At 39.8% G+C, this 13,775-nt stretch overlaps 1 protein-coding gene across 1 annotated transcript; it reads left to right on the forward strand.

Moving 5' to 3' along the window:
- The first annotated feature begins 7,568 nt into the window (after positions 1-7,568).
- On the forward strand, positions 7,569-12,804 carry PRMT6 (protein arginine methyltransferase 6). Its single transcript, XM_042953167.1, has 2 exons — positions 7,569-8,798; positions 11,102-12,804. The coding sequence occupies exon 1, from the start codon at positions 7,575-7,577 to the stop codon at positions 8,700-8,702; it is 1,128 nt and encodes a 375-aa protein (XP_042809101.1). The 5' UTR covers positions 7,569-7,574; the 3' UTR covers positions 8,703-8,798; positions 11,102-12,804.
- The last annotated feature ends 971 nt before the right edge of the window (positions 12,805-13,775 follow it).

The following is a 13,775-nucleotide window of genomic DNA, read 5'->3' on the forward strand; positions in this document are numbered from 1 at the left end:
TATATGCTAATTTGCATGCAAATTAAAAAAAATAAAATTTAAAAAATATTTGTTGAATGAATTAATTAATAATGCATATAAAACATTTAGGCAATGCTAAACACAATAAGTTTTAACTATTATTAGGCACTTAATATATAATAGGATGATAAAAATAAGTTATTTATATAAAGTAGAAAACTTTAAGGGTCAAAAGAACTGTACAAGAAAAAATAACACTACAAAATTCCTTGTAGGAATGATTATTTCCACCCCAGAGGATCTGTACAATAGCAGAAACAGTTAAACAAATTATGGTATATTCATACAATGGAATATTATAAAATAAAGCAATGAAAGTGAAGAGAATACTTCTACACATAGTCACAGGGATGAATCTCACAACCATAATGGTGAGCAAAAGAAATTAGGCACAAGGGAACACATACTGTGTGATCAGATGTACAGGAAGTTCACTGAATCTTTTTATGGTATTACCAGGATATATACCTGTGGAGAAGAGGAAAAGTACAGAATTGGAGGGACACAGGGACACTTCTGTCACTGGTGGTGTTTTAAATATCCTGACCTGGGTGGTGGTTCTCTAACGACCTCATTCTGTACATATATTGTATAAGTCAGCTTTGTTTTTGCTGCAGCAACAACCCCAATATCTCAGTGGCTCACTGTAACAAAAGAATTTGTTCCTTGCTTCCACCACATGGGAGTTGCAATCTAGTTGGCTCTCCTGGGTTTACTTAGGCCCAGTTCCACCTGGCTTTATTCTGAAAGTATTCACTTCTTGGACCCAGACTAGAAAAGTGGTCACTATTTGGAGTGTGCTTCCTCACCTAGCAGGATTCAGAAACTCAACAGTAGTAGGCAATGTGTGCAGCTAGTGGCATTAAAATTTTCTGCTCAGATATGGTCACAGCTTGTTCAAAACTTTGTTTCTGATCTATTTGATACAGTCATCTCCACATGCCGTGAGCTACACCCATAGTTCTCTGAGACATACACTTATTTACAGATATTTCACAAAATTTATGAAGCTTCAGTAGGAACACACCCTTTGTCTCTTTACCCAGAACCATTTTCTGCAGCTGAAAAATATTATTTTCAGATGGAATTGAAGTTCCCAGTTGATTTTTAGTTAGTTAAAAGGGAGATGGGGGTGGGTGGGAACAAGAGAATGATTTTTGCTAGAGCCCTCTCCAAGGTCAGAAAGCTTCTTCTGCTGCCCTTGAAGAAGTAAGCTGTCATGTTGTGAGAAAGACTGGGCATGGCATGGAATTGCCAGAAGCCTCTAAAAGCTGAAAGTAGCCCCTATCAGATAATCAGGAAGAGGAAGGAACCTTCATTCCTACAACTGCAAGAAACTGCATTCTGCCAACCATGTGAACTTGATAGAGAATCCCAAGCTCCAAAAAGGAATGTGGCTGGGCTGACATCTTGAGTACAGCCTTGCAGTGCCTGAACTCATGACTCATGGACACTAGGAAATAAAAGAAAAAAAAAGTTTGTTTTAAGTTGCTAAATTTGTAATAATTTGTTTCATAGCAATAGGGGGAAAAAATAGACCTTCCATTCCATGAACTCCACCTGGCCTCACACTGGTCCTGGCACTCTTCAAATTGGTGTGGTTATTCTCAAATTTCGATGTACCAGAACTACCTAAAGGGATATTAGAAGAAAGATTGCAGAACCCTAACCCCAGAGATTCTAATTCATTAGATATAGAGCGGGGTCCACGCTTGTGTGATTTTCCAGGTGATACTATCACTGTTGATCTCGAGGAGAGCCTGGATGGCTTAGTCGGTTAAGCATCTGGCTTCTGATTTTGGCTTAGGTAATGATCTTATGGTTCGTGAGATCAAACCCTGCATCCAGCTCCACACTGACAGTGTGGTGCCTGCTTGGGATTCTCTCTCCCTCCCTCTCTCTCTGCCCCTCCCTTGCTCATGCTCACTGTCTCTCTCGAAATAAATAAACTTTAAAAAAAAACCTGTTAATCTAGAAACCATACTTTGAGAATCACAGGTCTACTGTGACTACATTTACTTCTATGCATTTTAAATGTCCTCAATAGCAAAATACTATGAGATCATAAGCATCTGGTTGAAGAAAATGGTTGACTTTCTTTATACTGGTTTTCATAAAAGAAAAAAGATAGAGAGGAAGAGCTTATTAAATAATATTCGTTAACTTTAATATCTAATTTTCTTCAAGCTACCTGATTCTTATTACTCCTGTGGCAGATGAGCAAATTTCCATAGATGCACTAATATATTACTTTTCCCCATATTATAACGAACATTCCTGGGGGTTTTTGTACTATTTCCATTATAGTGGCATGATTTGTAGCAGAAATAGTTAAAATGTCATAGCCAATATTTGTACTTGAAATTGTTAAAATGATGCATTCAATATTTTAAGAGGGCTCAATAAACCAAATTTTAAACCAAATTGATAATTATGGATTACATTCATAATATCTTTGTTGTGACTACCTAAATAATTTAACACAAACATTTTTTAAAAGAATTACAACTATTCATAATAATATCATCAGGGAGGGGTGCCTGGGTGGCTCAGTTGGTTGGGCATCTGATTTCGGCCCAGGTCATGATCTCACGGTTTATGGGTTTGGGTGCCACATCGGGATCTGTGCTGACAGCTCAGAACCTGGACCCTGCTTCAGATTCTGTGTCTCCCTCTCTCTCTGTTCCTCCCCCACTCATGCGCTGTTTCTCTCTGTCTCAAAAATAAATAAACATTAAAAAAAATTTTTTTAAATAATAATATCATCAGGGAGCTATGAATTTGCTATTCATCTGTTTTAGTATTTGGTTTAATAGCTGGGCCAATACACCATGGAAAGACACTATGTACATCAAGAGAATTACATATACCTATGCTTTTTATGTTTGATGTTCCAATTTGTTTAAACAGAAAAATCATCATCTTTTACCTTCATTTTCTTTTTTTTTTTTAATGTTTATTTACTTACTTTTAATCTTTATTTATTTTGGAGAGACAGAGAGAGACAGAATGTGAGTGCGGGAGGGGCAGAGAGAGAGAAAGACACAGAATCTGAAGAGGCTCCAGGCTCTGAGCTGTCAGCACAGAGCCCCATGCGGGGCTCAAACTCACAAGCCGTGAGATCATGACCTGAGCTGAAATCGGACGCTTAACTGACTGAGCCACCCAGGTGCCCCATCTTTTACCTTCATTTTCTACAAAGGTTTGTTTTGGGGTTTTTGGGTTTTTTTGTTTGTTTGTTTGTTTAGATAGAAGTGCCTTTTTCAATGCTGACAGCTTCCAAGCAACTATGGAATGGTAAGAACTACATCATTTAATGAATATTCATATCAAAGAGATATTTATAACATTTTTCATGTCATTGCTCCTTTACCCTTTCCCAACACACACTTTGAGAACTACAATGAAATCCTGAAATCCTGAAGGAACTAACTGCCTTCAATTCTAATTCCAGGCTTTAAAATACATTTTTAAACAGACCTTGAAATTAAAGAGGAAAAATTTTTTAAATATTTGTGAGAGGCAATCACACCAGCAAATTCCACAAATAAATTAATATAGGAAAAAATGTGAGAATTAAAAGTGGTATAATAATTTGCTTAAGTAAGGTAATGTAAGAATGGTAAATAAAATAATATTAATACAAAAATATAAGCTCTGCGGAGGTAGAGATTTTTGTCTTTTGTTTCTTGATATGTTCTTTGTTTCTAGAATCTTTTTTTAATGTTTATTTATTTTGAGAGAGAGGGAGAGAGCGAGAGAGGGACATGGGGAGGGCAGAGAGAGAGGGGGAGAGAAAATCCCAAGCAGGCTCCATGCTATCAGCACCAAGCCTGATGTGGGGCTCAATCTTAATCTCACAACCTCAAGATCATGACCCAAGCCAATATCAAGAGTCAGATGCTTAATCAACTGAGCCACCCAGGAGCCCCTGTTTCTAGAATATTTAATGCAGAGGAGAAGTCCAAATGTTTATTGAATAAATGGATAAATACATCAATGCGTGTGATACAGAAAATCAATCATCTTTCTCCTAGTCATACAAAACACATCTATGATGCCATGAGCACTCAGGAACAACAATTGAGAATGTCAAAACAGTTCAGATTCCAGCACAATACACTCGATTCTCAACATCAAAGTGAAAAACATAAACTCTTGGTGTTCAAATATACACCATTTAACATGGAAAAGCCAGATATGTAAGTAGCTGTGGTCCAATGGGATAAGTGAAAAAAGAATTATATGTAAGTATTATCAGTCACAGACTGGTTGAAAAAAGCTACAAATAAATGATAACATTTGAACATTATCTAAATAGATGAGTGAGTGGACAAACCCAAAGGAAAGGTACAGAAATGTAAAATTAACAGCACCTTTGGAGAACAAGCTGTGGATTTCAAACTTTCAAACCATAATCTGGAGCAAGAAATACATATATAGTATACTTAAGTGAAACCAGTGAGTATTGAAATAAAACTCACCTGTACTCATTTCATGTACTTGAGATTTTCTATTTCTTCTTTTTTTTTTTTTTTTAATGCTGGTAAAGATGTATTAAATCAATTTGAAGATCCATTCATTTGAAAGACATTGGGATTGAGCATCAAATGGATGTGGTGAGTAGACCACTGAAATAAAAACACAAAGAATGCTCTGTCAGCTGAGCTCCAACTCTCCTCCCATCCAGGTGGTTTGCTAGAGCTACAAGACGTAGAGGAGAACGATGATCTATGCCCCTTTCCTACTTAAAACAACTCAGTGTGGTAGAAAAGATGAGTAAAGAAATCCCTCTCTATATCAAGCCAATGTGCAGGAGGGGAGAGAGCCACAGGCCATTTCTTCTCTAGTCTGGGCATAAAATGTAGAGCTTAACATTATTCTGTCTAGAAGGGTTAAGAGTGTTTGAAAATAAAGCAACTCTCACACTTGGGAGCATCCTAAATTCAATCTATATCTGGATTTATCTCAGCATTTATCAGAGTCAAATTGTCATACTACGAACTACAAAAAAAACAAAACTCTTCTGCTTCCCCTATGAATAATTAACTATTTAACTATTTCCTATCTATTTCCACAATACTCTTCATTGAAGACTATTTCCTGAGCACTCTATATGCCAGGACCTGTGCTAGTGCTAGGAACTACAATAGGGGGGAAACAAAAGTCCAAGCCTCTCGGAGTTTATATTTTACAAAAAAACAAATACAGAAATAAACTAATACATACAAATAATAAAAGCAGTAAACCATAGAAAATAAAGCAATAATCAGTATTAGAAAATAATATTTAAGGTAGCCAAAGAGGGCCTTTATCAGAAGGCAATATGTAAGCTGAGACCTAATGGAGGAGAAGAAGCCACTGGGTTAAGTACTAACATGAAAAACAACGTTCCAAGCCTAGAAGAGCAGAAGTGAAGACCTGAGCCAGGAAAGAGAACATCTGGAGCCCAGTGAGTTGGGAAGGGTATCATGAGATGAGATTGGAAGTTATCTGAAGTTACTGGATTGTTTCAGGACCTAGAATGGGAAGTTACTGGAGAGTGACATGGTCTAATTTGGGTTTTGTAAAGCTCATTCTTATAGCTACGTGGACAATGGATTGGATACTGGTATGTTTAGAAGCTGAGCCATCTTTTAGGAGACTGATTTCCAGCAAAGGAAAGATGGAAGATTAGACTAGGGTGCTGGCAAGGGAGAAGGAAAAAAAGATGGGCTCAAGATATATTTTGGAGGGAGAACCAATGAAAGTTATATTCAGAATTTTCTTAAAAGAGACTATAAGTAAGTGCATTGAAAATTGGTTGGAGGAGTCCGTGCATTTAAAAGGGGAAGGGAAGGATTTGGAGGAAGGAAAGGAGAGGTATGCACTAAGTAACAACCTAGAAGTCATACATTAAAGTGGTCACATTTAAAACTCTAATCCCCTGGCTTGCTCTGTGCCTCTATTTAAAACAACAACAAACAAGCTATCAAACTGGGCAGAAATATAGAAGAGCTGCTTTGAGGACTTGTGGTCTTAAGTGGTTGAGCCCAGGCCATTGAAAAAAGATAATTTTACCCAATGAAAATAATGAAGCAAGATTTAACTAAGATCATCTTAGAAACAGGGGCTGCACATTCAAATTCCCTGGGAAGCTTTTAAAACTATATGCCCAGGCTCCACTGAAATGGTTCTGTTTTGGTAACTTTGAGGTGGGACACAGGGATAGGTATTTCTTAAATGCTACACAGATGATTCTACTGAGCAGCAAGAAGTGAGAGCCCTGAGTTAGAAGTAGAGCCGAGGTTTGTCTGGTCAACAAACCTATTTCGTTAAATAAGAGATTAGTAGAAGGAAGTAAAGGTAAAGGAACTTTTTCCCCAGATGAGGCATATAGGCCCATTGTTTAGATAGACATGGCTTGAGACTACAAGAAAATAAAAGTCAATTTTCCTCAATGTGATTTTTTTGAAGCTGCGAGAAAATTTTATTCTCACAGTGTTAAAAATACAGACACTCATACAGAAATCACATTTTAAAGCTATTTTATTGCTACTATGAACAACACAGAGGGAAGAAATTAATAGCTGATAGGTGACTGAAAGAAAAACAGAAGAGGCAGAGTATCAATCTTGTCCAGACAAAATATCACACAGAAAAAAACTGAGTTGCAGTGGAAAAGTGAGCATAAGGGAGGAAGGACTCAGTTATTTCTGAGGGAAAAAGTTTTAATTGGTTACCAGAATACAATTGGCAATGGGTTTCACTGTATCAAATCACCCTTGCTTTTCAACTGTTCTTCATTCTGAACCCTTCCAAGATTTAAATTTTGAATGAGCCACTGAATTACCAGAGCAAGACTGAGTTAAGTAAGTATTCTCCTCAAATAGAGACCAGCAACATAATTCTCAGACTGCAATGAAGATTCCTTGTTGCTGGTGTGGGTGGGTAATTGAAGGCAAGAGTGGTCACACAATCCGTCTTAATCTTTTCAGTTAAGTTGTGCTCTCACCGGAATCAGAACCAAAGTTTTACACCGTGAGAGGTTTTTGTTGTATTTACACCTTCTTTGCACCCTAACGCCATTGAAAACAGAAAAGAAAACGTGAGTGCAATTTTTAAATATCCACCTGGAGAACTTTAAGAGTAGTAATGGTCCAGGTGAGGTGGCAGTATCTGAAGGGCGTCGCCCGGATGATTCGGTGGAATAAAATCAGACACTTGAGCACACAAGACAAAGTTGAGCAGACAAGACAAACATGGATGTTTAGTCTTGTGCGCGTGTGGGCTTCAGGAAGGGAGTGAAAGCAAAAGGGAATTGAGCTAAGGAAAAGAGGCGTAGGTACAGGTTCGTAAAATCTGGGTATGGTGGGTGGGAAAGAGATTCCTGTACCTCCAAGGAGCAATTAAAAGAGTTGAGTAGAGCTCGGAGGCTTCTAGCTGGCACCTGTGCTGCGAACCCCCAGTAAGTGGGAGGCGCGGGCGCGCACTACAAGTCCCAGAAGCCCCCGCTTCCTGGAGACCGCGAGGAGCGGCGCAACGCCCGCTGGGAGTCGGTCGGAGCCGCCAAGATGTCGCAGCCCAAGAAAAGAAAGCTTGAGTCGGGGGGCGGCGGCGAAGGAGGGGAGGGAGCTGAGGAGGAAGATGGCGGAGAGCAGGAGGCGGCCCTGCCGCGACCCCGGAGGGCTAGGCGGGAGCGGGACCAGCTGTACTACGAGTGCTACTCGGACATATCCGTCCACGAGGAGATGATTGCGGACCGCGTCCGCACGGATGCCTATCGCCTGGGCATCCTGCGGAACTGGTCAGCACTGCGGGGCAAGACTGTGCTGGACGTGGGCGCGGGCACTGGCATTCTTAGCATCTTCTGTGTGCAGGCCGGGGCCCGGCGCGTGTACGCGGTGGAGGCCAGCGCCATCTGGCAACAGGCCCGGGAGGTGGTGCGGCTCAACGGCCTGGAGGACCGGGTGCACGTCTTGCCGGGGCCAGTGGAGACGGTGGAGTTGCCGGAGCAGGTGGATGCCATCGTGAGCGAGTGGATGGGCTACGGACTCTTGCACGAGTCCATGCTGAGCTCTGTGCTCCACGCGCGGACCAAATGGCTGAAAGAGGGCGGTCTTCTCCTGCCGGCTTCCGCCGAGCTCTTCGTGGCGCCCATCAGCGACCAGATGCTGGAGTTGCGCCTAGGCTTCTGGAGCCAGGTGAAGCAGCTCTATGGTGTGGACATGAGCTGCCTGGAGAGCTTCGCCACGCGCTGCCTTATGGGCCACTCGGAGATCGTGGTGCAGGGTTTGTCTGGGGAGGATGTACTGGCCCGGCCGCAGCGCTTTGCTCAGCTGGAGCTGGCCCGCACCGGCCTGGAGCAGGAGCTGGAGGCTGGGGTGGGCGGACGCTTCCGCTTCAGTTGCTACGGCTCGGCGCCCATGCACGGCTTTGCCATCTGGTTCCAGGTGACCTTCCCCGGAGGGGACTCGGAGAAACCGCTGGTGCTGTCCACTTCGCCTTTTCATCCGGTCACGCACTGGAAGCAGGCACTCCTCTACCTGAACGAACCTGTGCAAGTGGAACAAGATACGGACATTTCCGGAGAGATCACGCTGCTGCCCTCCCGGGATAACCACCGTCTCCTGCGCGTGCTGCTGCGCTACAAAGTAGGCGACCAGGAGGAGAAGACCAAAGACTTTGCCATGGAGGACTGATCGTTGCCTTTTCTCCCAACTACCTCCCGAATCTGCAGGACCCGCGTGGTAGAGGCGGAGGGGGGTTCGGAGGAGAAAGGGAGATTCCACGTGCAAGTAGGGGGCAATACCTTCTGTCTCCTTTTTCCCCCTTGGCTTCTGGGGAGGGAGAGTGACTTGCCTCTCTTCGAGATTCTTCTGTCGATATTTATTTAAAAAGCAAATCCCGAGGCCCCCAACTTTGGAAACAGCTTGTTTATCAATGGGCTTTGTTGAGCCTTAAAAGCATGTGGTACCAAGCACTTGTATTTCTATTTCTTTTGTTACACGGGAAGAAAGCAAAAACACAGAAGAAAATATAAGTTTATGAAGGCTCCATGCACATCCCTGACACCTCACATTTAAATCTGTAGCCAGGGAGAACAGTAAAGGGTTTTGTTAGAGTACATAAATTTCCAGTATGACTTAAATAGCTCTCCAGAGCCATATTCTATCATTCTCTGAATTCCCTCCTTTCCTAGGTGCCTCTAGGCTTCAGTACTTCTCCCTCATTGTTTTTTAAATAAACTTTGCTGCTGGTAATGAGAGGGAGGAGAAAGAGGAAGCAGTTTGAATAACCCTGTTCTTACACTTACTACTTCCATAGGGTGCTAAAAAGTTGGAACACTTTTCTCCATTGAGTAAAATTGGCTGTATACAGTTGTGTGGCATACCCAAGAAACCTAGAAGGTAGATGTAGGAGAAAAGATCTAAAGATGGTGAAGTTAGTATGGATTTTTTAATTCTTATCTTTTAAGACTTAAACAAGGAAATGTTTTATTTCATATTTGTTACATAATAAAGTTTTGTGTGATTCTTACTAAACAGGCTGATAGAAGGTTTTTCTGAACCTGACCCAAGGGTTTATTCATCATTTGGGGTAAATTATTTAGCCTCTCTAAATGAAGGAAAATATTTTCCCAGCTGGAGAAGTGCACTCATTTAAACTCTCATCTAAAGAGATCATGTGATCTGGCCTACTTACATCAAATGAAATTTCCTTTTTTTAGAGGTTTTTTTTTTTTTTTTTTTTTCCTTTCTTTTTAGCTCAGCCAAATGTGAAAGTTGTGAATTTAGGAAAATCATTTGTAATGAAGTGTGAGTCATGTTATCAAATTTATTTCACGGATGTTTCCCTCCTTATCCCTGTGGCAAATAAAACATTGGCATTCATTCTATTTTTATAGATGAAGTAAGAAGTCTTGTGTACTGTGACTTATAATGCTTTTTGCCTTTTTAATATTGTCAATTCTTAAGAGTGTTACAACCCCTTCAGAATATAGTTTAAGGGTAATTTATGCTTGATGTAGCTTTTTTCTTCATACTGGTAGCTTGTATGCTAATAGAAAACAGGTGTGAAAAAGTGGTCTTCTGAAATAGTCTAACATAGTTTTTTGTTCATTGTAACCAAGTTTTCTCTTTTATTCATCGCATATTAAGGTACTAAAGTATTATAACTAATTTGCTAAAATTTAGCGTTAACACATGAGATCTTCAGTTATGAAGGGAAACATACAAAATCATGACGTTATAAGATCCTTGAATAGCAAGCAACAGTAGTGATAGTTGTCACCATTTTGATAGTTAACAGTCTATATAAATGGAACAGTCATAGCAAGCTGGGCCTGATTTAAGCTGGAGATCTAATCTAGGTCCTTTTTTTTTTTAGGGTGAACAGCTTATTTTAAGTTGAACATGTATTTAGAATTTTATTGTATGGTTTTGAATAAATTTCTAATTTCTATAATTTTTTAACTTCCTATAACAATCCCTTTACTGTTTGGGCAAACAAAAGCATTCTCCCCGAATTCCATTTTTTTAAATATAGTATATCTTTTATAAATCTATGTATACTATAGAGTTCTCATCACCAGTGTAAGCATGCAAAGAACACCAATTAAAACTTAGGGTAACCATAGAAGTGGAAATGATTTCATACTTAGGCAAAGTAAGCTGTAATATTCTTGTAACTGTTTCCCAAAAGAAAAATGAATGGTAATTAAAAAAATATAGCTACTAAAGCAATTAGTGGAGAGGCAGCATAGCATAGGATTAAAAGCTAGGACTTGAACCAGACATATCCTGCTGGTACCTAGGCTCCACCACTCTTTAACCCTGTGAACTTGGGCAAAATACTTAACTTCTGTTCCTCTCCAGTGTTCTCATGCAAAATGTAAAACAATCATGCATGCTCCATAGAAATGTGACACATGTGATACATGTGGTTAATACATGTAAGGATATAATGCCTGGTACACAGTAAGATCTTAGTGATTCCTAGCTGTTGTAATTACAGAAAAGTGCTATGCAAACCTGAAGCATTTGAACACCTATAAAATGTACCACAGAATAAATATTCAACATTTTGATTTTTTTTACAGGTGTTTGGCAGTATCAGCATGGCTTTGTATGATGAGCGATGTATGACTGGACACCAGATGATCCAAAGGAAGTCCAAGCCCTTTGGAGTGACAACATTTCCAGAAGGATGAGAATGTGACCTGCTCCAATATCCAGGCACTGTTCAGTCTCTGTGTGAACTGGCACTGATTGCCTAGGGTCATTTGGGCCACAGGAAGAACTGTCAGCCCTAAGAAGAGAAAGAAACGGTGAAGTTCTACCTGCTTTTTTGAGACAGCTTACATTTATTTAGCACTGTGAAACTTTCCAAATATTTACATTCACTGGACCAATGGACATTTTATTGAGAATACCAGGTAACAGTCATTGTGAGAAGCACTTAGGATACAAACCAATAAAACATAGTTTTCCTTCCAAATAGATGTGTTCATAGGATGAACCAGAAAGAAAAATACATAAATGATAACGGGCTAAAGACTTGGGGTGGTGTAAGTGTTAGGAAAGGCAGGTCACTTTACATAGTAGGAAAAAGACTTTGTTACTGAAGGATGCCTATGGTTACATAGCCAGTTCTTGACAGTTGAACACAAGTATTTCAGTTCCTAGCCCCAAACAACCTCTTAATTTAAGAAGGTTCCATTGGGATATAAGTCATAGGCCTCAAAGAGCCAACATAGGATCTCAAGGTTGACAATTACTAATTACTAGGGACTTGTGAAACATACCGTGTACTCGTTTCCCTAAGAGGGCTAATCAAGTGTGGCATTCTTTCTGAAGCCTCCAGGAGAAAATTCTCAATGCAGTAGCAAACAAAAGTAGATACATCCTGCCATTTTGGTTATAGGTACTTTGTGCTTGAGATCAGAGAGGCATCCAATGAGGTGTTCACTAATTTAATGATTTCATAAACACCAACTATCTAACAAGTTCTATGATAAATAAGCAAATGTTACCCTCAACTGGAATACAAGAGGGGAATAAAATCACCTAGACCAGTAATTTGCATACATTATTTAACCTGGAAGAATTCAATCCAGCTAAATCTTAACCTCTGCTGAAGCAAGAATGAGAAGCCAGCCCTTTTGTCAATTGTAACCTTAAAATTCCTCTCAAGTGCAGAATTCCTCTCTATGTTACTTATCACATAGATTATGAGGACCTCACAGAAAGATATGATGTAAAGAGGAAGATGATATAATGAGACTATTCCTCAAAACTTTGCATATGCATGTAGGATGAGACATTTGAAACAAAAAATCTGGATCTACCTAAGCACAAAATTGTAATAAAAACTAAGACATGACCAGTAACATTGGAATTGTGCTCCTCTGGGCGCTTTGATGATTAATTTCATTATTTATAATAACTTGGAATAAAGCCTGATGAATTTTTTAGTTGATTGGGTAGCTTTTTAACTTCCAACAAATGCAGAAAGCTGTAAGGAAGGAAAAAAATTCCTCCTTTGTTCATGCTGCCCCCTGCACAAAAAGGAAGGTGGGGTGGAGGTAAATCTTCCCCACACTTTTTTAAAGTGCTTTACCAGTGTTCTTGCAATCAGATGAAAGAGGTACTTGTGAAAACCTTCCCAGTCTGTAATATTTTGCACTAAAAATGGCGAACTTCAGGGAAAATTAGTTTGGGTGGACAATTAAAACTTATGTAACTTTGTAACCAAGAGTACTAAGAATACCAATAAAGATAGCAGCAGTTAAAAAAAAAAAAAGATGCTAGTCCTAATAATACTGCAGTAAATAAGATAGTGTGATGGAAGAAAAAAAGGAAGAGTTACTGAGAAAGCAGAATGCACAAAAATGGATTGAAGGTGTAATAAACATTTCAGGACACAGCATGTGGCCAAACAGTGCCAAGAGGAAGAATATAGGGTGTGACAGGTTTTTTGACTCGCATCAACTGTGTCCATATACCTTATGTCAGGTGGTTGTTGCCTGGTGAGAGGAGTCAACCGACTAACCAATGTCCGTCCACATTATGTTCTGACATTGTTCCTCTACTTACCAATACCATTTGAGTTTATTCATTTATAGAAACATGCATGACAGAACATTCTGTCCTTTGTTCTATTTCCAGAAATTAAACCAATTTGAAATTCCATTGGGTTTGTAGATCTTTTTTAACTTTTTTTTTTTTTTTTTTTTTTTTAGTGTTTATTTTTGAGAAAGAGATAGAGTGTGAGCAGGCTCCAGCCTCCAGCCGTCTGCACAGAGCCCCATTGGATGTGGGGCTCATCTCAGGAACCCCACCCACCCAAGCTCTTGACCTGAGATGCTTAACAGACTGAGCCACCCAGATGCCCCATAGAGCTTTTCTTTTTAATGCAAATTGTCTTAAAAGGAAAATGGAAAGGAGGTGGGGAGGCTTACAGGTCACAAAACTATCCTTTAGTATGAATCTATGTATTTTACTATTTTGGTCACTAGAAAAGTTCAACAGGAAAGGGGACTAGAAATGCTGACCTGTGTAGAGTGGAAGGAAGAGTTGAGTATTCAGAAGATGGTTAGATAATGTGATTGAGGACAGTAAGTGTTTCTCCAGAGTCAGAGGACAACATAAAAGATATCTTGGGGTCAAGGAGGCATGAGGTTAGTGAGAGAAGCTCATAAATGAAGATCAGGATCCCAATGCATACGTTTTGCCCACATCACCATATCCTTAGGGTAAGGTTTTGCTGAAGTC

This window comes from Panthera leo, chromosome C1 (assembly GCF_018350215.1).
Source record: "Panthera leo isolate Ple1 chromosome C1, P.leo_Ple1_pat1.1, whole genome shotgun sequence".
Lineage (NCBI taxonomy): Eukaryota > Metazoa > Chordata > Mammalia > Carnivora > Felidae > Panthera > Panthera leo.

Excerpts from the sequence above, each read along its gene's own strand:
- PRMT6 (XM_042953167.1), top strand. The coding sequence starts at position 7,575 with ATGTCGCAGCCCAAGAAAAGAAAGCTTGAGTCGGGGGGCGGCGGCGAA.